A 21,500-nucleotide genomic window follows, 5' to 3' on the forward strand; every position below is an offset into this window, starting at 1 on the left:
GGAGAGGGATTGGTGATGATAATAATGATGGGCTTCATTCGATGGTGTCTGGATTTTCAACATCTTGTTGTTTTTCGTATTCGTCTTCATTCTTTGCTCTATTGTGGGACTGTCGACTATCGTAAGGGGAGTTGCGCATTTTGGGGTCTTGGGTGTGGTGGCTTGGAGTGGTGACAACGATGGTGTTGATGGTGGCATGAGTGCAGGAGTAGAGTCTCCCAGATCATCATGGCTGTGACTTCGTGTGGATTCGTTGTTGTGTCTGTGCGGAGTGGCATCAATAATGGTGATGGGAGGAGGTGGTGGCGATCTTGGTTCTGATGTCGCGGGGGTGAGAGGTACCATATCCATGTAGCCCACTTCACTCCCAACATCGCTTTCCATTGTTGGCATAACAGCCTCATCTTCATCCTCATGAAGCACAGCAGAGATAGAATACATTGTAACATTCGACATTTCTGCCTTGTCGAAAATATCATGACATTGCGCGATAGCACTTCGGTGCACATCCTTAAAGTCCGAAACCCGAAGCACAGGCATATTGTCCATTTGACGAGTATGCTGGATTTCTGACCCGGAGATGGGACCTGAAAAGGAATCGAGATGAGATGGCCGAGGCGGTAGGAACCAAGGAGTTATTGGTGGCGAAGGTAGAATGAGAGCGCGTAATGGTGGTGGTTGTGGTTGCGTGCTCGTTCGTGGCGGAGGGGACATGGGAATGTGAATGTCGGGTTGCATGTTTGGAAAACCAGGAAGGTGATATGGATGGGGCTCGAGTGTCGACAGCTTGCGCGTAGTGATGGTGAATCCCGGCCTGCGGAATGGGTCGATTGGTCGTGCTGATGGGGTGGACATGGTTCGCTGAATGAATGTGTGTCTGTCCGTCGGTCGGTCTGTATGTCTGCTGGTGATGTGTGAAGGAGAATGCAAGGGAAGACCTGCTTCCTGTGAGAGTATTAAAAGTTTTGTGATCAGACACAGAAGGGATGGGGGGCAGTTGGCTTATGTATAGTTTCGAGGCAGGGAGCGGCAGCGATGGCTAAGAGTCTTGCATTTCGCAGCTTGTCTGAAGTCCCACCAATGCAGGCGCAATGCCCAAAACATCCAGTCAGTTCAGCCTAGACAGCGTTTCACATGTCATCAGTTCGTATCTAGCCTCATCTATGCACACCTAGGTAGGCTTCGAGTGAGATGCGCGGTATGTGCAATGAAATGCAAGCCAATATAGCACTCGGCATAGTTTCGCAGTGCTGATGGCATCTAACACTGAGCTGCTGTAGTAGAGTGTGTCACTTCACCAGCGGAAGGCATTGCTATGCACGGCCGACTTTAAACGATATGATCTAGATGCGAGTCAGCTTTTGGAACCACTTCCGAACGTTTCTTCGTCACTTACATCGTTCTGCCCAGGGGCGATAATGTCGTTCTCGCTGATCCGCACCCCTCCGACCGTCTCGACATAGGCCATGGGAGCGTCCCCCATCACTTTCCTGTACACGTCACCTACAGTGGTGTTCTTCTTCACCAACACGCAATCGCGAAAGACGGCAGCTCGGTCACCACCTGCTGTTCCAGCCTCGCCAGTGCCAAAGGTACTGATGTTCTTGACAGGAAAGACAGGCGTCAGTCCCAGAAGTTCTGAGGCGCGCGTCAAGACCTGGTTCACGCCCGTCGAGCCGAATCGATACAGTACCATATCCTTCATGTTCTCGATGCGCTGCTTCAGCTTATCGTCCATCTCCTTCAAGCCACCTCCGTCCTCCTCGCCAGCCTCTAACAGATCCTCTCGCGTATCCACGAACTCGGAACCGGGTATGTAGCGAACGAAGCCTTGCTGAACCAGTCGGCGGAGAAAGACCTCTGAGATGGCGCTACAGAGAACTATGCGCTCTGCTTCCACGTTCTTCGCGATTTTGGCCACATTCTTATCAGCATCGGCGTGATCGATCTTGTTCAGTGCCAGAACAGTCGGGAATTTCTCATCAATGAAGCCTTCGACCACGCTCTTCACCGTCTCATCATCCCAGTCTTGCAACGGAATTTTCAGACCCATTTTATCCAGCGTCCTTGCTACCACAGCGGCTGTAGACCCATAACCCGAGAATTGGTTCTGTAAGGTCTCCACAGCTGTCGCTTTCACCGCCAGATGTCGCCTCTTGATCGAACCCCATCTCGACATTAAGTTGCCCAGCACCCAGTTCACAATCTCTGAACGTAGCCATGCAATGTCCTGGTATGGGTCATAGCCTCTCGTCGCCTTGCCTTCTGCATCAGTGGTCCCACTGACGTCCACCACATGAATCAGTGCATCGGCGTGTCTCAGGTCATCGAGGAATTTGTTGCCTAGACCTTTCCCTTCGTGCGCACCGGGCACGAGACCCGCGACATCCAGCAGTTCAATGGGGACACTTCGCGTGCCTTGCTGGCATGCGCCATAGTTGGGTTTGCATCGCAGTGAGAGCGGCGGAGGGGCGTTGGGAGTCGGAGGAGCATTCCCGGGAATGGAGGTGCGTGAGCAGGCGCATGGGATCTGTAGGTAGCCTATGGCCCTGTTGGGGTCGATGGTGGTAAAGGGGAAGTTGCCTAGCACAATAGCAGACGCCGATCAACATGCAGATCACCTAATTGATGGTCAAGTGGAAAGTCGAGGCGCACCCACTTTCGCGGTTTTGGTGTCAGTCAGGCTGTTCAGCGTGGTGCTTTTCCCGCTGGACGGTTTGCCCACGAGGCCGATGAGGGGATCTCGAGGCATGGTCCTGGGAGCACGCGGCGGCGGCGGCGGCGGTGGTGGTGATGGTGGGTGCGAGAACGATTCAATGTTGTGACGCAGTGGAACATGGATGCAGAAGAGTGCCCAATGACCTTTTCCGTGAGCGATCTACTTCGCTTGTGCCGCCACTGGAGTTTGTCTGTACCTTACTTTACTTCGCATATGTAGTCTATGTGTGGTACCTAGGAACGGACACATACCAGCGGACAGTGGCGTATAACATATGAGAACTACCTTACACGATGTTTTGAGTATTCGCCGCCGCCGCGACTGCTTTTCCTCTCTTCGTGGGGGTCCGTGTCGGTCTGGCAGTGATGAGACAGTGTGTTTACTCGCGGGCATCTAAAATCATAACACCCAAAACCACCTACTTGACCTGATCTACCTTACCGACAGGGTGCTGCAGGGGCAACGCGAACATCGAAGCTTCGTTGCCCAACCCTGCCGGGAGACTGCCCGCCTGGTCCTCCTAAGCCCTCTTACGCCTGCGCTGAAAGGTGCGAGCGGTGCTGTCGCTCACCATACCATACCATACCACACCATACCACACCATACCATCCTCACGAATCACTCTGAGACTGCACTGTCGATCCTGATCGTGAAGCTGCCCCGGACACTGTCGTGTTTGCGGAACAGTGTCGGAGGCTAACTGACAGGGTTTCATCGAACTCTAGTCCCACTGGGCAACCACCACTCCAAACTCTCGACACCGACCTTCCAAACCTGACTACTTGTTGTGATGCATTGAGTGCGGGCACCACGATGCAGCTGATTTCTGGTGACCCGCGGTAGCAGCAGCAGCAGCAGCAGCAGCATTGAACCGGAGCACCGAGGAGAAAAAGAAAGAGAGAGAGAGAGCGAGAGAGAGAGAGGAGGTAATTCATTGTACATCATATCGCATCGCATCGTCTACCATCAGCACATCCGTACCACGACGACACGACCACGACGACGACCACGAACGAGCGAAGGCCCTCCTCAGCCCGCGTGAGCCCACAAACGGCCCAATCGAGACGCACACTGAGACGACCCTTTACGACCGCTGCGCACGTGCCGGGTCCAGCATGGACATCGCAACGCGCTTCCAACCCCGGCCGCGAGGCACTTCATATCTTGATCAGCCAGGAGCTGGGCTTTCCGAAGATACAAGCACCGAGGGTGAGAACTACTACCACCACCACCACCGCGTGGCAGATGCACCAGCAACGGCGCGTACTGAACATGAGCTAGTTGACCCCCTCGCACGCCGCAACCCGAAGTTTCAAAGGACACCCAGCGGCGACGATTCCCACAAGGACGCTTCAGCCTTTCGTAAGCCAACCATCCCGGCATCTGCTTCCCGACCGCAGACAGAACAGCCATCAGGCCTGAGCCACCGACGGCGCAGCACGCTGCGCGAGAATGTGCGAGTGCCCAGTGGTCCGCGAGAGTATCCTGGGAGCCCGGGCAAGAGGTACGCTATCATGCTCAGGGTCGGTGCAATTGCGGTAGAGAAAGCGCTAATGCTTGCATAGGATCTTCAGTGGGAGCAACGGAAGCGTCACTTCCATCTCTAACTCTGCCAACAGCTCCCGCACGTACCTGCCGCAAGCAACATCTGAGCCATACTTCAGCAAGAACGCCGATGCGCCTCGCTTCAGCTTCGACAGACCCTCCTCGAACCGTTCATACGAATCGACTGCGATGTCGGAAGCGCGATCAGGGACCGACTTCATGCCCACTCTCAACTTTGACGATGTACAAACCTCTATTGCTAACTACGATGGCAACTCGTCGCGCTCTTCGCTCTTGAGCGATTTTCCAGCTAGCGACTCTGGAAGAACCCTGGTGACAAAAGCTAGTAGCAGCAATTTGTCGAAGAACACGACGACGTCGGGACCGCAAGGGGGCACAGCTATAGGCACCAAGAAAATGCAGGCGCGCGAAGAGCTCGGACTGAGAAGAGAAGGAAGCTTTCGCCGGAGGCTGAGTGCAGTAGTAGGCGGTAAGCCCACAAAGACAACATCCACGCCGAAGGAACCTGCGGCCGGCACACTACCACCTAGTGAACTCTCGCTGCGATCCAGGAGGCAAAGCGCTGCTCCGCAAGGGCCTCCTCCATCAGGACCAGCGCCCCCGCCTGCGGGAGCTGCGTCGAGACCGCCGAGGAAATCGCTGGGACCAGGTGTGATAGCGTCCATGATGGAAGGCAGGAAGCTCAGCCAACCTCTAACAACGTCGACTACCGACCCCAATCTGAGATCGAATCTGACCAGAACAAGCAGTCTCAGCAAAAATGCACGGAGGACAACAATGCAACCTCCAGCATCGAGCGGCGCCGAGCTACCTCGCGCTCTCACTGCTACCACACAATCGCGAGCGAACAAGGTCAAAAGTCTCCAGCCGCCGCCTCGGCAGTATCGAGAGCAGGACCCATATCCAGACACATCCCCTATGCGTCCAGTATCTAAAGGTAACCCCAATCGGTCTCACACGCCATCCTCATCTGGCAAACGCCAGTCCACAGCATCAGGCAGGGCTTCCGGGCTCGGTGCACGCACAATCAGCCCAACAGACGCAAGGCGCCTCAAGCGACTCTCGATGATGCAAGCGCCGCCTCTTCCCAATCAATCCTCGTCCAAGGAGCTTCCGCTACCCCCTCCACCCGCCGAAGAGTTTCGAATGTCGAAGCCTGAGCTGCCGCGTCTTGCACAGCAAAGTCCTAGTCTGATTCCACGCAAAACGAGCGTTGCTACCCCCACTTCAGCACGAGCGTCACCTGAAAGCAAATATGGTCAGCATGGTGGCGTCAGTCTCAGCACCAAATCGAGCTATGCATCGTTATCCAACTCGTCCGCCAACTCTATTTCTCGCCTTCCAACTTCCAAAGGCCCGGGGGCTCACACGAGCACTGCGCAATATGGGGAAGATGAAGACATGGTGCCTCCGGTGCCAGCGATACCAAAGGCCTACGAAAGCCCGAAGGAGACGGCCCACCAGGAGTACTTTATGAATCCGTCGAGGTCTTCGCAATCCGGCTTACTCGGTAAGGGCGAATTGATGACTTCGGAGTCTGACAACAACCAGGCTACGAAATCGCAGAGACAGGACATCGAGGCTCGAAGGAAGCAATCAGGAGAGAGTGCCCGAGCGCATCAACGTATGAACACTATGGACGACATTGAGAGAAGTGCCATTGCCACTGCTCAACGAATGTCCAGGCAGCAGCAAGACCACAACGGACGCAAGAATGCCAACTTGCAGCCACTACGCCTGCCACCACTCAATCTCATGCCCATGAATGCATCCACCAGGGACCGGAATGCGAGCTATGCCAGTCAAAGTCAAGACCTGACATTCGAGGACAGCTTCAATTTATCTCAAACACCAGAGCCCAAACGCATTGCTAAGACCCCCTCGACGCCCATGACTGCGAGTAAGGCAACGTTTTTCCGACGACAGGAAGATGAAGCCGCCAAACAAAAGGCGGTTCGAAGCTCAACGTCTCACTTCGCTCTTCGTGACCTCATGCAGCTTGATGATCATACGACAAAATTCTTCGAAGATAGCGACGCCGAATTCACTGGTAGCGGTGTGCCCATCCCTGCGTCTGCCCAGCGCAATGCCATCACCCCGTTCTCCTCTGGTTCGCTTCCCAAAAGGTCGACCGAATTCGCAAGAGCCCACCGACCAAGACCTAGTGGTGACTTTACAAGTGGCGACTTTACCTTGGGCAAATTCCAAAACTATCAGGTGCAAGATCCGGCACAGCACAAGCCTTCAGGTCCTCGGCCGAGCCGGAGTGGGACTGATACCTCTTACAAAACCGTGGAGACGCCCTCGTCTTTTGACAGTCCAACAGCAGAAACTGGATCGGCGGACTCGAAGAAGGACAGCTCTAGCGGCGGCTTGCGACGAAAGCTATCCCTCGGCTGGCACAGGAGTAGCAGCAAGGGCAATAATCAGCTGGACGCCAAGCCAAGTTCGCAAGACGGGCCTGTATCGGAGAAGGAGAAAAGCAAGCTGCAGAAGCGCCAAAGCGAGATGCCGCCACCGAGACTGCCAGCCAGTGCCACATGGACAGGTGAGATTCCTTCCATTCCTGCGAGCACATCGCGGCCCAGCACGGACTCCATACGCCGGAAGTCAGGAGCGGTATCGACCCAAGCCATCGCAAACGCGAATTCTGCCAACCTCCACGACATTCCTGCGATGCCCAAGACGAAGAGCCAGCATAGCGAACAGCCACAACCAGTGGCCCCTACTCATAGGTCTACAAGTTGGAGTATCACCAATTCCTCTACCAGAGCGGCTGCTTCCAAAACAGTGCCTACTGCCACAACTCGAAAGACGTCTTCAGTGGTGCCGACTCTGTCTGCGATTGTCAAGGACAAAGATGATCTTGCAGCTGATGAGGAAATGCGCCGACTTTCACAGAAGCGACGCGATGTGGACACAGCTGCTCGCGAGAGCGAAGAACTCAAGAAGCGAGCTCTTGCACGCTCGCCAATGTCGCCAGAGCGCGTGCTGCACGATCGGAACTGTACACTGAACATCTTCGAGCGTGGCGAGATTGTAGACTTCGAGAAAGAGGGCATTTACTTCACGGGCAGCAAGTCTGCACGCAAAATCGTTGGCAGCCTGTCGCCAGCTTCAGGGGATAAAGATAAGTCTGGTAATTATGGCTATGACGACGAGCGCGGCGATTACAACATTGTGACTGGGGATCACCTCGCCTACCGATACGAAGTCGTCGACGTACTTGGTAAGGGTAGCTTCGGACAAGTCGTCCGCTGCGTTGATCACAAGGAAGGCGGTATTGTCGCCATTAAGATCATTAGGAATAAGAAGAGATTCCATCAGCAAGCTCTGGTGGAGGTCAGCATTCTTAGCCGTCTGAGGGAATGGGTACGTACATTGGTCACTATACGGGCACGCTACATTTACTGACTACCGACAGGATCCTGATGGCGCACACGCCACGCTTTCGATAACATCGTCCTTCTATTTCAGATCGCATCTCTGCATCGTCACGCCATGCCTCAGCATCAACCTATACGAGCTCATCCGGGCTCACAACTTTACTGGCTTCTCGCTGCCTCTGATCCGAAGATTTTCACGGCAGCTGCTCGCATGCCTGGTTCTGCTCCAGAACAAGCGGATCATCCACTGTGATCTCAAGCCCGAGAATATCCTCCTGTGTGAAGCGCGGAAAGCCGACTGCCGCGTCATCGATTTTGGCAGCAGTTGCAAAGAAGAAGAAAAAGTGTATACGTATATTCAATCGCGATTCTATCGCAGTCCGGAGGTCATCCTGGGCAGCAGCTATGGTTTGGGAATTGATATGTGGTCACTCGGATGCATTCTGGCTGAACTCTGGACCGGGTATCCGCTCTTCCCCGGAGAGAATGAGCAGGAACAACTTGCATGCATTATGGAAATTTTCGGACCTCCAGATCGACATCTCGTGGAGCGGTGTACAAGGAAGAAGTTGTTTTTCGATTCCGTTGGGAAGCCTCGCGTGACCGTCAGCAGCAAGGGCCGACGAAGGCGGCCTAGTTCTAAAACGTTATCACAGGCACTCAAGTCGGAGGACGAAGCCTTCCTGGACTTCATCACCAGGTGCTTGCGTTGGGACCCTGACCGACGACTCAAACCTCAGGACGCGATCAATCATCCATTTATCACGAACCAGCCCATGAACCAGCGTCCAGGGATCCCGGAAGAGGCGAGGAGAGCGGCACGAGTGCGATCCACAGCTGCTGTCCCTGCTGGCAGTGGCACCAACGGGGTACCGAGCCCCATCAAACGAGTTCACACCACTGCGGCCACCCCCTCCGGCACAGGCAATGCTTTTGCTCAACAGCAAGTTTCCGCAACCCCGGCGCCCAAGGAGCGAACTCGACCTTTGCCAGAGACACCTCAGACCGCAGTCCGCAGTGGTGTCTCTGTAGCACAGCCTACACTCGGTTCTCCTTCGAAACGTGTCCAGACTTCTGATCACATACGAAAGACTAGCACTGCTCATGGACCTACTGCTACAAAGAGAGCCAGTCAAGGGGTGCCTGTCAACAGTGCTGCTTCAGCTGCTGTAGGTACGACACAGCAACAACGAGTGGCAAGCGGAACTGCTGCTGCTGCGAATTTGGCAGCCATGGCGGCTCGCGAGGCAAATGCCAACGCCAATGCCAATGCCAATGCCAATGCCACTGCCTCCACTCGGTGGAGGTCTTGAGATGCTTCTTCTCGTTACTCTTGAACCCACTGAGGCACGTTGCATGGTTCGTAATGAGCTCGCAGAGGAAGGAACAAGTGTTGATGTAATACTGTACAAAATATCATTGCAACGGAATGAGCATGGCGCTGGCTTCGCTGCTGTCTACTACTCATGGCATGATGCTCTAGGGGCAACTGGGGGACGAAAAGACTCGGTGCGTGCTACGATACACTGGTTCCGAGTGGGACGGAGAGGTCATGGGAGCCTACCAACGATTGAGAAGAGCGTCTATTTGATCCTGCGCTCTGCTATAGAGATGTTATGATGGCTGGTTTTATGTTAGAGGTGGGATAGTATGAAACAAGGAAATTCACCAATTCCCCCCGTATATGCACTTGACTGCAGCATAGCATTATTCTGGAGCAAAGACAATAGCGCAGCTGCATCGGCTAATCCACACATACCAGGTAAGTTCTACCCGTCAAAGGAGGAGCGAGCTGCACTCTTCTTTCCTTTCCCCTGTCGACTTTGATAACGAAGGATCACAAGCACCACATGGGATCAATATGAGACTGGTATATTCCTCCGCACCAGACAGAATGCCCGCCTACCGATTTTATTGGGTAGCCATTCAGTATCGCGTCAAAAGAAAAATCTACAAACTAGAATCCAACTCTGGTTTGCCCTCGTAGGTGAAAAAAGAAATATCAAAGCGCTACTCCTACCCGAAAACATATATGTTCGAGATTTTCAAAGAAAAAAAAAATCCCCCCAACCGCTACTTCGCCCACTCGATCCTAGGTAGGTATGCCTTTCTGACAATGAATAGAAATAATAGTTCATATAAATCTGATGATGGATTGACGATTGATGGATATAATGATGAATGATACTAATAATGAATATAATGATAATTGATAATTGATGATAATGATCAAAGTGAATTGCTTTTCGTCCCCTTTTTGCTAAAGTGGATTTGAATAGGAATAGTAATAGTAATAATGATAATAATTATTGGATTAAATGTTGAAGATGATGATGATTGTCGAATAATGCTCCATAGCAATAAACCAATGGAATCTGTCTTGTTGAACATTTTTTGGTAATGGGTGGCGGTGGCGGTAGTGGTAGTAGTAGTAGTAGGAACTGAGTGGTGGTAAAAGTTGTTTGTTCTGCTGTGGGACCATCTGCAATTACTTTGCTGTCGTCGTTTGCCTCGTCTTCTTCTTCGTCTTTTTCTTCTTCTTCTTCGAAGAGGGGGATGGGGGGAAGATAGAAGGTCCTGTTCGCTGTAGCTTCATTCTCTGGGGATTCTTTTTCTATTGCTTCGTGGTGGTGGGAATTTTCTCTGAACAGGTTTTCCATTCCATGACATGGTGCGTCGTTTGGTGGCGGGGGCGGTGGCGGTGGTAGTTGGTCGTGTCGTTATTGTTATTATTCATGGAAGCGTTGAAGTCGAGGCTGGGGCGAGGCGGAGCAGGAAGATGCAGGCCAGGACGAATGGTGTCGAGGAATTAATGATATTGATGGTGATGGTGATGGTGATGATGATGATGATGACAAGAACAAGTCCGAAATGTACTAGGAGCTGCCTCGTCGAATCGAAAATTGCTTCAAATTACTTCTTTCCTATCGTGTCATACCATATCATATCATATTATCATTACTCCTCCAAGTTCCGTCGGGCGCATTACTAGAGTGCTGCGCAGAGAACTGATTACGATCGCGACCTTCACCATCAAGATCCTGAAGATGGTGCGTATTCGATTTCGACGGTCGTCGTCCATAATCAGAAGTCCCTCCCACTTTGGTCGTCTCGGACCAAGCCGACCAACTGTTCCCGTCTCTCGTTTCCATGGTGGGAGGTGCGGGTCGGAATCCACCTTCGTTGATTTCGCTAATCTTATGCTTCTTCTTTTCTCGAAGGAGGAAGAATGATAAGACGCCAATTGCCAATGCCATGGGGATGCCCACTCCGGCTCCGACGCCGACTAATTGGCCTGTTGTGTATTGCAAGGCAGGATTGGCTGGTTTGAGATCTCCTGTCGCCGTCACTGTGAGAACGGGCACGGTCTCTGTCGGGGATACCGTGGGATCTACGGATGCTGTCGCTATGCCTGCGGCTGACATGGCGGTAACTAGTTGATCGGCTTGGAGTACGATGTTTTTGAGGTCCGTGACGGGAAATACTGTGGTGGCGACGCTGCAGTTGGCTGGCGAGAGACCACAAGTGAATGTCGTGGCTGTACATGGCGTGAGTTCGTACGGATCGCCCATGTTGTCTGCAAGACCGTCAGTGGCCGCTGTTTAACATAGTTTTGTGTTGGAACCCACCTGTGTTACAGTATTGGGGGCAAGTTGTGTCTGCAAATGTCTTGTCCGTACAACTCATCCTCGTCAAGATTCCTGCTTCCAGACATAGGCCATTGTCCATGCAGTATGAGGTATCCGAGCAACACGCTGAAAAGCCTCCCTTGGCGGCAGCGGCTGTCGCATTGCACGGAGTGTGAGTGGATTCTGATCCGTCAGGGAAGTAGCATTGTTGTGGAGTTGTCGCCGCTAGTATAGCAGAGGCGCTCGTAAGCAGCAGAGTCACGGTTGCAGTCCGCATATCGATGTGCTGTCAACGTCGTCCTTGGAGTAGTGACCACCTCTCTCTCTCTCTCGCACAATCTTCTCAGCGCGAGCACATGTCAAGAGGGAGCCCAACCTGAGAGGGAAAAAGAGATAGAGAGCAAGGCAACAGGCAGTTAAGTAAAACGTGATGCGAGGCTAGGAAAAAGAGTTGGCGAGGGGGGACCTGTCTGGGGAAACGATAGTGTTAATGGAAGGATAGAGCAATCCGCGATGGAGGAGCCGGTGCAACGATCTGGTGTTGAAGACAGGAAGTCTGGTGAGTCTCTCTCGCTTGCTGAAGGTAGACCTGGTCTAACATGGTCACAGCTGCAGGGTGTTCCTCTCAACCCAAAATGAAGAGAATGCCGTCACTGCTATGGATTGACTAGGATGCCATGGCACTCGACACAGTTGGTGTCGCGAACTGTGGGGGCAGGCAAAGCGCGGGCTATAGCAATCTGGCGCATAAGATAACTGCCAGATGAGTACCTCATATGATGGGTGGCGATCATACTTACTAGCCTGCCGTGCTGCCACCATTCCGTGCATAGGGCAGGGCCGCCGGTGTTGGGCAGCGGGCTCAAGATAGACACCCACGCGGTGATGATGGGCACGGCATGATGAGGTCGTCGAATCATAGAGCGATACAGGCGATACAGGGGCACAGGGCGTCAAGACCCTCTCCGCGATTCAGTGTCCTTCGTTGGGCTGGCTGTCACACGAGTGCTCGGGCCGTGCGATCGCAGCTGGTAGTATGTGGTTGTCGAGTCGTGGGCCCCGAAAGATGTGCGCATCGCCCGGCGCCGTCGGAACTCCATTACCGAATATTGCGTAAAAGTAAGCGGGCATTTGATGGAGGTATGGGTCTCCAGTGCTGCTCTTCAAAAAGCAAGTTTCTATACGGCGTCGAACCAGATTCTTTTTGGGCATTGAAACTTCGCACGGACCTCGTCGATTGCGGTAGTCTTGAATGTCTATACCACGCTAAGTCGCGCCAACCACCCAGCTATGCGGTGCGCTCTGTCTTTTGGAGGTGCCGTTCTAGAAGGTTGCAGGAGTCCGCACGTCGCAGACTTTGTTTGAGGATTTCTGTTGTTTGAGGATTTCTGTTCTATAGCAGCAGAGGAGGCGTCAGTGCAAATCTCTTAACAGGCACTCAGACCACATATTTTTCTGCGAAAGGAACCGTGGCTCTTGTGAAACATGATGTCAGTGGGGAGGTTGATGTCGTTTGGACAAATTTTCAAGTTTCTCTTCTTTCCTGCCCACCTGGTCCATGTATGCAATTGAACGCCATTTTAGAGAGTACGAGCGCGGCACTCAATCCGCCTGCGAATCTAAGTCTGTTCTTCTCGATGGGACCTCGGCTACGAGACACACACCAGTGATTAGGACGCAGGTCAGATTTTCTGGTTGACAGACGATGGGTCACTCCCGGCTCTGTCTTCTAATTACGAGAGCACCGTGGTTGGTGACGCGGCGTTGTTTCCAAGCGAGGAAATAGCAATCTAGCAGCATGTTCTCTTCGCCTGTGCATGGCTCTTTCGTCGCCAGCTCAATCACGAGCAGACCCGGTCTTCTCTCCGCGTTCTGGCCCTCTTCAGCAGGGAATGATTGATCTTGTGCAAGCCAGAACTCCAGAATCCGGCGAAGCCGAGCCGCCGCCCACTCATGGCTCGAGACCGACCGAGTGGTATACTCATGATAGAAGCGGCACGATTTCAAGGATGGCGAGGCAAGGTCCCAGCCGAACTGCCTTGCGATGGAGTTCCGCAGCCAAAAGTCTCCAGACAATTGGCCATCTGTTGCTGCGAGAGCCAAGAAAAGCAGTATCAGAAGCTCGTAAAGGTCCCATGGAAATGAGTACCACCTTCAGAGCAATATTCAGATGTCAAAGTTTTCATCCCAGCATACTCTTCTTCCTTCCCCTCATCCGCACATCCTCCAGCCTCTTCAACGTACTCTTTGCGCCCTTATAAGCGGAGCCATATGCTGTAAGGACCACACTAAATAGCTCTTCCTCTTTAGGATGCGTGCTCCCAAACGCCCTCTCCAGAACATAAAGATCCACAGCACGATCCTCTTCTTGCGTCGCAGACTGACTTGCCAAACCAAAGTCGATTAGCACAATATCTCCTTCCAGCGAGAAACCACCCTGACCGCTCTCTTCTTCCCCATTTCCACGAAGAGGAGGAGGAAGAGGAGAAGAAGTCGCAATAGCAGTAGCAGGTCTCAACATCATATTACTAGTCGTCAAATCCCCATGAACAACACCCTTAGCATGCAACCCCCCAACCACCTCTCCAATCCTCCTCAACAACCCCACCAACCCCTCCTCATCCTGTTCCACTCCAACCTTCCTCTCTCGTATAACCTGCTTCACAGTCCTTCCCTCAATCCACTCCAGCGCCAACCAGCCAAATTCCCAATCCGCCCCCAGCACTCTCGGCACTTGAATCCCTTCTCGCAGACACTTGACCAACACGCGCGCTTCAGCGGTGATTCTCTGTTTCGTCAATCGCTTGTCGAGAGTGGGATGCCTCCACGTTTTGATCGGGCGGATTTTGAGCGCGGCGGGGCAGTCGGGGGAGAGGAAGGAGGTTTTGTAGACGAGAGCTTCGGCGCCTTGGGTGATGAGTTGGAAGGTTTCGGGAGAGTTGGTGAAGGGTGGAGGGAGGAAATGAATGTGTTCTGTCATGTTGAGGGTTGACTAGAGTGGAGAGGTGGTGGTGGTGGTGGTTGTATCTTGTTGTAGGAGTGGAAAGTAAGTAAGGTATGTCATGGTTCACCATAGGTACCCAAGGTAGTATGGTACCTGGTAGGTAGAATTTAAAGTCGGGTGGGGCAGCGGCAAGTCACCCGATACAGCATGTGAAAGACCAATTGTGTTACCAGAGTTCAGGGTGTTGGATCGTGGACAGTGAACAGATTATAGGTATTCGATACAGCTTGACTACTTCGCATCCCCTTGCATACGCTCTATGACATGACTGCGCGCGCCATATCAGCGGCGTGGGTATCTCAATATACAATAATAGGGCAATCCCAGAAACTTCCAGCTCCATAAAACACCTGCCCTCCAGCCCAAGAACACAAACGTCAGAGGACATGCCACGTCAATCACCATCCATGAGGGGTGAAAGTACCCTAGGTGTTTCCATTCAATGCCAACTTCCCAAGCAAGCACTTAACCAAGGGCTTTTATCAATCCTCCCATATCGTATCCAGGTCGAGGTCAACTCGCCTTTCTCCTCCACAGACTGACCAACGCTTACGTTCACGGTTGCCGCCTCTGTTGAAACCGAATCCTCGGGGCCCATCCAGACTGCTGCGTCGTCGAGGGCTATCGTCATCCTCTTCCCCTTTTGCAGCCCTCTCGGCTGCCAACTTCAATTTCTCAATCCTGTCTGCCTCAATTGCTTCCTGCTCCATGTCTGGCGCGTCCTCGATCGTATCCAACGAGCTTATCGAGGGAGATCGGGAGCGTTGTGAGGTAGGAGTGGATGAAGGTATGCTGAACAGGGAAGAAGTACTGGCGTAATGATGTAAGGAAGGGTACGTCTCGTTAAATCGCAGGGGACCCAGCGACGGAGAACTTGAGCGCGAAGATGCGACTGATATGCTGCTGTTCTCCAGATGGCTGCCTGGCATGGACGTCGACGGTGTTGCGTTGGTAACATTATGCAGCGGACTCGCCGGCCGTCGACGCAAAGACGAAGACCGCACGAACGGCATGGCGTAAGTGGGAGTGGTCTGTCGCGGTGTAATGTCTAACTCGCTATCTTCTTGGATGGCCTCAATCGCGCCTCCTGCGCTGGGTGACTCGAACCAGCCGGGCGATCGAGGTGGAGGAGGGGGATTGTATGAAGCTTCTTCTGCCGGCCGAAATGGTGAACGTTGTCGTGCCGGCGATCGCATAGGACTGCTCGATGTGAGTGCGCCGGTAGACAGAGTATGCAGTTCGAGGGTACGGTTGGCAGAATGCGCGGCGGGACTGGAATGTGCTCTCGTCATGACTGGCGCGCTCAGAGTGGCTCCGCTGGACCGCGAACGGAGGTGGGTTCTCGAATATGGGGAGCGATTGCGACTGACAGTCACGGGTAGTGCAACGTTTTTCGTACTGTTGAAGTAGCCCTGCGGCAGGGTCGACGTTGACGGCTCCGTTGCAATCAGACTAGTCTCAGGCCGCAACTTGGGCAGCGCCAGCGAGTCCAAGGAGTCTATGCTTCCTGAGCGGTGCCCTTCGACGGGGCTCTCTGGTTCTGCGAATCCATCATGCCCGCGATCACCGGAATGGAATACATACGTCGTAGCCGTGGCCGGAGCAGTATTGATGCTGGTGGTGGCCATTGCCGGAGCTTGGCCGTAGTCCTATGCAGGTGTGTGACGCCAACGCAACAGGATGCTTGCGCCTTGCGACGAAAGAGGGGTTCCTTGGCTGGAGCGGCGTGGTGTCGTTTCTCAATGCCAGCCAGGAGTACAGATAAAGTGTTTGGTCGTTCACCTGTGCCGGAATGATCACAGCAGCGTCGCCGCCGCCACGATGTTGAGAAGGAGGAAAGAGAAGCGGAAGGAAGGGTGTCGCCGTGTCGGTGTGCTTGCTGCCTGCAGTACTCCACATGAACCAGAGTCAAAGTGGAGGAAGGAGCGAGTGCCACTAGTTCTATCGCTTTTTAGCGTCGCTGCTGAGGCCTCCAGCTGTTACACCACCGCGCGCTCGAGTGCTTGTCTGGTGCGTGTCGCTCGAGGTTGATCCCAACACACTCCGCGTTGTTCAGATCAGCACAGGAAGCGTGCGTCGGGCAAACATATACGATACTCAGGTAGGTGTGGTTGTTTGTGGTTTCGATGCCAACGCCCGGTGCAGTGCCCGCAGGTTCACCGCCAGCGCAAAGACTTATAACACTGGCAGTAATATGACCGGATGTCAGGCGTCATCCGAGCGCTCCCAGTCCGATGACTCAACGGCGAGGGACTCGGGCGCAGAAATGCACATGCAGCGCGACGTTCAGCTGGAGAGACGACGAACTATACTATTCTACGAGGTACGGTACCTCCAGCAGTGTGGGAGGCGGATGTGACCACTTCGCAGGTGATCAACCCTAGGAGGTATCGGCTCCGAACGATGCGGCACAGCGAGGTCTGGATAAAACGGCCCGCCACAGACCGAGAAAGAGACAGAAAGAGAGGGAGGGAGAGACAGCGGGAAGTGTGCGGCGCTACCACCTACCTCCTAGGAGGTAGGGTAGGAGGTAGGAGGTACGACTTCTATCGACCTGCAAAGACATCAACGTTCTGGGCACGGGGTCGCTGAACTCTCTGTCTTGACAACAACCTTGTTCACGTCAGCTTCCGAAGGTGTAGACTATGCCTCGAGCTGGCCACTAGACAACAGATGCAATACCTCCTACTAGGTATGCAGCTATGCACGCTGGAGATGACGATTTATTGACCCTTTATACGTAGGAGATTGTAGGAGGTATTGTGCAGCTGAAATTCTGCGGCGACGAATGCGCCAAAAATGTTTCTCCACACCCGAGTGATAGATCTAATGATGCAGGGCGCGCGGTCTGCATGAAGCCGGCTCAGATGATCGATGCACACTAAGCCTTCGGTGCGCTGGGCGGTGCTGCACTCGGCGCCTTCTGCACGCGTTGCATCTTGACAAGGACCATTCATTATTTGCGCCCCTAGCAAATGGTTGGACGATGTCGTTGCTATTGGTACGATGTCGTCGGGGCCTGGCGGAAGTCAAGAAGAGCCCAGAGAGTGGTTTGAGGAATTGCAGCTGGACATAGTGCAATCCCACCTGCACACATTGTCTCGCGCAGGCGTCGGACCGAATTCGATCAGCCGGCCGAAGCTCGTGCGAAAATATGTGCCTGCTCACACGTCTGTGCTTATCACGTGGATACGCACCGAGTCTTGGCGTGTCAATCATTCTCAGGTCAGGCACCAAGTCCACGGCGTCGTGGGTTCCTGCGTCAACATCATCTCACCCCATCCTCACCCTCATGCTATGGCGCGGACCTTCTGTTCTGCTCAAACTTACTGAAATGCCATGGTACTGGAAAGCCGAACAATACATGGCTCAATCACTTCCTGGGCTCCCCGCTACCCCGCCGATACTGAGTTCCCCAGCGAAGGTCGTCGATCTACTGCCCCAGGCAGACAGAAGCAGGCAGAAGCAGGCAAAGCCACGCGGTTTCTACTAGAGAATATGTCTGCTCGGGACGACCCTATGGCTTACGCAACGGATATCCGACTCGATTCAAGGCGATAATGATGAGCAAGCACGCTGTGCCGGGAAGTCACACGCTGAGCCAAAGTATGCGGGAGCTCGGACGGGGATGTTGACTCTCAACGACGAAGAAGAAATGCTTACCTAGACAACTGAGGCTGGAAGTTGCATTGCATCGACATCGTCTCTTAAGCACGAACCCAGCTCACTCTCGATTCTATCTGCTGGGCTCCGGCCGACCTCTCAAGCAAGCGCTTCTCCACGCCGGACTTCACCAAGTCAACATCTCAGCGTATGAATCTATCAGTGTTTCGTTATCGACTTGTGTGATAATTGATTCTGTGATTGGGGCAGACTCAGAGATACCATATGCTAACATTCCACTTACCCAAAGCCTGGCTTCCACGTCCACAAGGCTTCCCAGAAAATAAGTCCGACTCAGCTTGCTTAAACGCGGTCTTGACAGTCGAGCATTTCTGCGAAGATGTTCAGCCCTCTTGCAGACTGGAGATGATATTATGTGTCTTCATTTTGGACCTATGACACCGTATTATCGGGCACCGAGTTCGCAGACACACTAGTATCGTTCTTCGGGAAATTTCTAGTCCCATTTCAATGCAACAAGCTCAATGCTCCGTTGTGCACAAGCAATCAGTTAAGCCATTGTTGCCCCGGTCGAAACTGATTAGAGTGTTGCACGTGGCATGATGGCGCTGTTCTGATCCTGGAGTTGGCGTCAAATTTCTGGTTGTATGCCGAATTCGCCGAGACATGTAGAAAACCACCACAATGAAACCAATGAAGCGAAGCATCTCTTGTCGCGGAGAAATAAGAGTGTTTGGAGAAGCCTCGTATTCCGGCATTGAGTGGCTCCATGAAACAGTGCTCACAAAACTCGTTAGGATACATAAGAGTCGAGGACAGTCCCATTGATTACGAGCTGCCAGAAATCAAGGTTCCTAACTTCATATTTAAAGCGCCAGTTCTCACTCATTAGCACCATCAAGATGCAATGTCAGTATATCTCTCTCTCCAACAAAATATCAAGGCTACCATACTGACCCAGGAAAAACGCAAACAACAGACTCACTCACCTCCACCCTCGTGGCCACCACCCTCCTTCTCTCCAGCTCAACAGTAGTCCTCGCCGCTCCTCTCCAACTCGACCTCTCCCAACTCCAACACGTCGACGTCACCAACCCTCTCGGCGTCGGCCCTCAAATCTTCCCCACGCGCCACGAAGACAAGGAAAAACGTCGAGTGATTTCCACAGGAGTTTTCCACGGCCAACTTCCCAAAACGGGAGAATTTGAGACTCTTCCTATTGTCAATAAGAAGGAGAAGCGAGATGCTGAGCCTGTCTTTCCGGGTCAATACGATGATCCAAAAAAGCAGGGATGGGCGCCGTATTTTGGAAATCAGCAGGTCGATGGGTCTAAGAGGAAGATGATGAAGAAGAGAGAGGCAGAAGCTTTGGAGCTGTTGCCGGGTATGAAGCCCGTCAATCCCGAAGGTTGCGATGATCCGTTTCTTTGCGCTTCTCTGAAGAAGGAGAAGAGAGAGGCGGAAGCGGAAGCGGAAGCTTTGCAACTGTTGCCGGGAATGGAACCGATTAACCCCGAGGGTTGCGATGATCCGCTTCTTTGCGCTTCTCTGAAGAAGGAGAAGAGAGAGGCGGAAGCAGAAGCGGAAGCTTTGGAGCTGTTGCCGGGTATGAATCCCGTCAATCCCGAGGGTTGCGATGATCCGTTTCTTTGCGCTTCTTTGAAGAAGGAGAAGAGAGAGGCTGAAGCTGAAGCGGAAGCGGAAGCTTTGCAGCTGTTGCCGGGAATGGAGCCGATTGATATGAAGAAGTGCACACTGCCTGAGTGTGTCGTGCTCTGAGTGTGTGAGTGAGAAACGGAATCGTGAGCGGACGGAGATGAGATGTAACAAGTGCAGGTCATTATATTATGTCATATCATATCATATCATATCATATCATATCATACTACATCTCTATCTCTATCTCTATATCTTCTCTACTCTTCTCTTCTCTCTTCTGTTCAAATATTTAAAATGAAGAAATCTCAAATTTTAAATCTCAAATTTGCTCGCCCAATGCTTAACCACAACGACACCTTCGGAGAAACTCTCTGCTCCAGAGAGAGGTTTCTGCATTCTCACGACAATCGCCGCGTGTGTATGTCTGACTTTTTGAATGTGCACGGGAAATTTTTCAAAGCCGACACAGCGATCGAGATGGTCAATCATGTCGAATTGTTCGGTGGTCAAGGCCAAAAGGGGAAAATCGTGGCATTTTTCTCGTTTGCTTTCTCGCCGACTGAGTTTTCGTAAATCTGCTTCTTCCTTCCCTTCTTCTTCTCCTTTTCTTCTTTCTGTGTTGCTGTTTTTTAGATTGGATATTGATGAGGATGATGACGATGTCGAGGCGGAACTCGACGCCGATTCGGATGCGGGTGTAGGGAGATATTCCTCTCGCGTAGAATTCGCAAGGTTTTCGTATGCGCGATCGGTAGCAGCTTCGGCTTCTTCCAATAGTCTGACACGATATTTGTCCAAATTGAATGCCGAGCCAGATTCATGGTGTCGGATTCTCTGGGCCGATCGATATGTTTGGTAGCCTGCGTTGAGGAGGAATGCCGGAATAGCAATGGGCATGAGGGTGAGCAGGACCAAATAGAAAGGTAGTGTTTTCATGGTTTGTCGAGGGGCGGCGCGGATCTTTTCCAAAGTTGTCATGTCTTCCCAGGGACTTCTTCGTGGCGTGGCGGGATTGGAATAATCGAGGATGACTTCTCCAGGAGGGGAGAGGTAGTGGACGGTGATTTTGTCGAGGTCGACAAAAGGGTCGATACGGGACATGGCTGCGGTGTAGTAGGGCACGCTTCGGTCGTTCATCGTGTTGGCGTATATCCACTTGTTCTTGAACATGCTGAGACCTTTGACAAAGGCACTGTTCGGGTCTGCCATGACGGAGAGAAGAGGGCGTTTGGTATCGCGAAACGTGTCGACGAGGAACATTTGCTGGCCACTCGTGCTCAAGGTCTTTGCGCCTAAGACGTTGAACAGGTATGAGCGTGCTCCTCGCTTGGGGGTTCTGACACCTAGATGCGGTGTCGCGAACGTGGTGAAGTTGACGGGCTGTATCCTGTCGAAGAGGCCACTGCTGTAGAGCACGCCGATTGCATATCTCGCGATGAGACCGCCCAGACTGTAGCCTGCGATACTGATCTTGCGAATGGTGTGTCCATCCTGTTCCAGCTGGGCAAGCTTCTCTTCAATCTCGTTGGCCACTCTTTCTCCGCCCACCTCGATGCCATCGTATGTCTTGTTGTCGCCTATACATGTCGCGACGAGGATGTGCAGGTCATCTTCGGCGTGCTCCTCGCGCAGCGCGTTGCGAACAAAGTCTAGATGCTTGGGTTGTCCCCAGAGCCCGTGGATCAGCACGGCCAAGTGGTCGGCTTGGGGGGAAGAGGAGGAGGCCATGGTGAGTGAGTGAGGGAGTGAGGGAGAAGGGGGAGAGAGGAAGAGAGAGATATGAGAGGGAGTGTAGAAGAGGAGGACGGCGAACTCACTTTCTGGCAGCCTATGGGAATGGGTTAGCAGTAGGAGGTAGTAGGAGGTAGTACCTAGGATGATTTCTCCATGGCGTTCTTTAGTGAAGATGGCAG

General features: G+C 52.9%; 8 protein-coding genes across 8 annotated transcripts; 3 read left to right on the top strand and 5 right to left on the bottom strand.

Moving 5' to 3' along the window:
- Window positions 1–994: 994 nt before the first annotated feature.
- On the bottom strand, window positions 995–2,752 carry SEPMUDRAFT_130602 (P-loop containing nucleoside triphosphate hydrolase protein; the record flags this gene model as incomplete). Its single annotated transcript, XM_016902366.1, has 3 exons — window positions 995–1,343; window positions 1,397–2,583; window positions 2,656–2,752. 3 exons carry the CDS (start codon window positions 2,750–2,752, stop codon window positions 1,314–1,316), a joined length of 1,314 nt encoding a protein of 437 aa, XP_016766075.1. The 3' UTR covers window positions 995–1,313.
- Window positions 2,753–3,734: 982 nt separating this feature from the next.
- SEPMUDRAFT_58907 (uncharacterized protein) lies at window positions 3,735–9,349 on the top strand. Its single transcript, XM_016909479.1, has 4 exons — window positions 3,735–3,928; window positions 4,001–4,223; window positions 4,285–7,657; window positions 7,710–9,349. The coding sequence occupies exons 1-4, from the start codon at window positions 3,835–3,837 to the stop codon at window positions 8,982–8,984; spliced, it is 4,965 nt and encodes a 1,654-aa protein (XP_016766076.1). The 5' UTR covers window positions 3,735–3,834; the 3' UTR covers window positions 8,985–9,349.
- A 944-nt stretch (window positions 9,350–10,293) lies between these two features.
- SEPMUDRAFT_146852 (uncharacterized protein) lies at window positions 10,294–11,708 on the bottom strand. Its single transcript, XM_016903908.1, has 2 exons — window positions 11,301–11,708; window positions 10,294–11,248 (listed from the first exon to the last, which is right to left on the bottom strand). The coding sequence occupies exons 1-2, from the start codon at window positions 11,575–11,577 to the stop codon at window positions 10,614–10,616; spliced, it is 912 nt and encodes a 303-aa protein (XP_016766077.1). The 5' UTR covers window positions 11,578–11,708; the 3' UTR covers window positions 10,294–10,613.
- Window positions 11,709–12,680: 972 nt separating this feature from the next.
- Window positions 12,681–14,280, bottom strand: SEPMUDRAFT_58909 (protein kinase; the record flags this gene model as incomplete). The annotated part of the gene is made up of 1 exon (XM_016909480.1): window positions 12,681–14,280. One exon carries the CDS (start codon window positions 14,278–14,280, stop codon window positions 13,483–13,485), a length of 798 nt encoding a protein of 265 aa, XP_016766078.1. The 3' UTR covers window positions 12,681–13,482.
- Window positions 14,281–14,527: 247 nt separating this feature from the next.
- SEPMUDRAFT_146853 (uncharacterized protein) lies at window positions 14,528–16,561 on the bottom strand. Its single transcript, XM_016903909.1, has one exon. It carries the CDS (start codon window positions 15,930–15,932, stop codon window positions 14,787–14,789), a length of 1,146 nt encoding a protein of 381 aa, XP_016766079.1. The 5' UTR covers window positions 15,933–16,561; the 3' UTR covers window positions 14,528–14,786.
- A 334-nt stretch (window positions 16,562–16,895) lies between these two features.
- SEPMUDRAFT_146854 (uncharacterized protein) lies at window positions 16,896–19,050 on the top strand. Its single transcript, XM_016903910.1, has 3 exons — window positions 16,896–16,996; window positions 17,049–18,837; window positions 18,908–19,050. Exon 2 carries the CDS (start codon window positions 17,459–17,461, stop codon window positions 17,795–17,797), a length of 339 nt encoding a protein of 112 aa, XP_016766080.1. The 5' UTR covers window positions 16,896–16,996; window positions 17,049–17,458; the 3' UTR covers window positions 17,798–18,837; window positions 18,908–19,050.
- Window positions 16,896–19,707, top strand: SEPMUDRAFT_130606 (uncharacterized protein; the record flags this gene model as incomplete). The annotated part of the gene is made up of 3 exons (XM_016902367.1): window positions 16,896–16,996; window positions 17,049–18,837; window positions 18,908–19,707. The coding sequence occupies exons 2-3, from the start codon at window positions 18,831–18,833 to the stop codon at window positions 19,705–19,707; spliced, it is 807 nt and encodes a 268-aa protein (XP_016766081.1). The 5' UTR covers window positions 16,896–16,996; window positions 17,049–18,830.
- A 70-nt stretch (window positions 19,708–19,777) lies between these two features.
- SEPMUDRAFT_146855 (DUF676-domain-containing protein) lies at window positions 19,778–21,432 on the bottom strand. The gene has a single exon (XM_016903911.1). It carries the CDS (start codon window positions 21,313–21,315, stop codon window positions 19,900–19,902), a length of 1,416 nt encoding a protein of 471 aa, XP_016766082.1. The 5' UTR covers window positions 21,316–21,432; the 3' UTR covers window positions 19,778–19,899.
- Window positions 21,433–21,500: the final 68 nt, after the last annotated feature.

Source organism: Sphaerulina musiva, assembly GCF_000320565.1.
Source record: "Sphaerulina musiva SO2202 unplaced genomic scaffold SEPMUscaffold_1, whole genome shotgun sequence".
Lineage (NCBI taxonomy): Eukaryota > Fungi > Ascomycota > Dothideomycetes > Mycosphaerellales > Mycosphaerellaceae > Sphaerulina > Sphaerulina musiva.

Coding starts and splice junctions, on each gene's coding strand:
- SEPMUDRAFT_58907 (XM_016909479.1), top strand. CDS start 3,835: ATGGACATCGCAACGCGCTTCCAACCCCGGCCGCGAGGCACTTCATAT. Junction 3,929..4,000: donor CGAAGATACAAGCACCGAGG/GTGAGAACTACT, acceptor AACATGAGCTAG/TTGACCCCCTCGCACGCCGC. Junction 4,224..4,284: donor CCTGGGAGCCCGGGCAAGAG/GTACGCTATCAT, acceptor ATGCTTGCATAG/GATCTTCAGTGGGAGCAACG.
- SEPMUDRAFT_146852 (XM_016903908.1), bottom strand. CDS start 11,577: ATGCGGACTGCAACCGTGACTCTGCTGCTTACGAGCGCCTCTGCTATA. Junction 11,249..11,300: donor CCCCCAATACTGTAACACAG/GTGGGTTCCAAC, acceptor ACGGTCTTGCAG/ACAACATGGGCGATCCGTAC.
- SEPMUDRAFT_146853 (XM_016903909.1), bottom strand. CDS start 15,932: ATGGCCACCACCAGCATCAATACTGCTCCGGCCACGGCTACGACGTAT.
- SEPMUDRAFT_146854 (XM_016903910.1), top strand. CDS start 17,459: ATGTGCCTGCTCACACGTCTGTGCTTATCACGTGGATACGCACCGAGT.
- SEPMUDRAFT_146855 (XM_016903911.1), bottom strand. CDS start 21,315: ATGGCCTCCTCCTCTTCCCCCCAAGCCGACCACTTGGCCGTGCTGATC.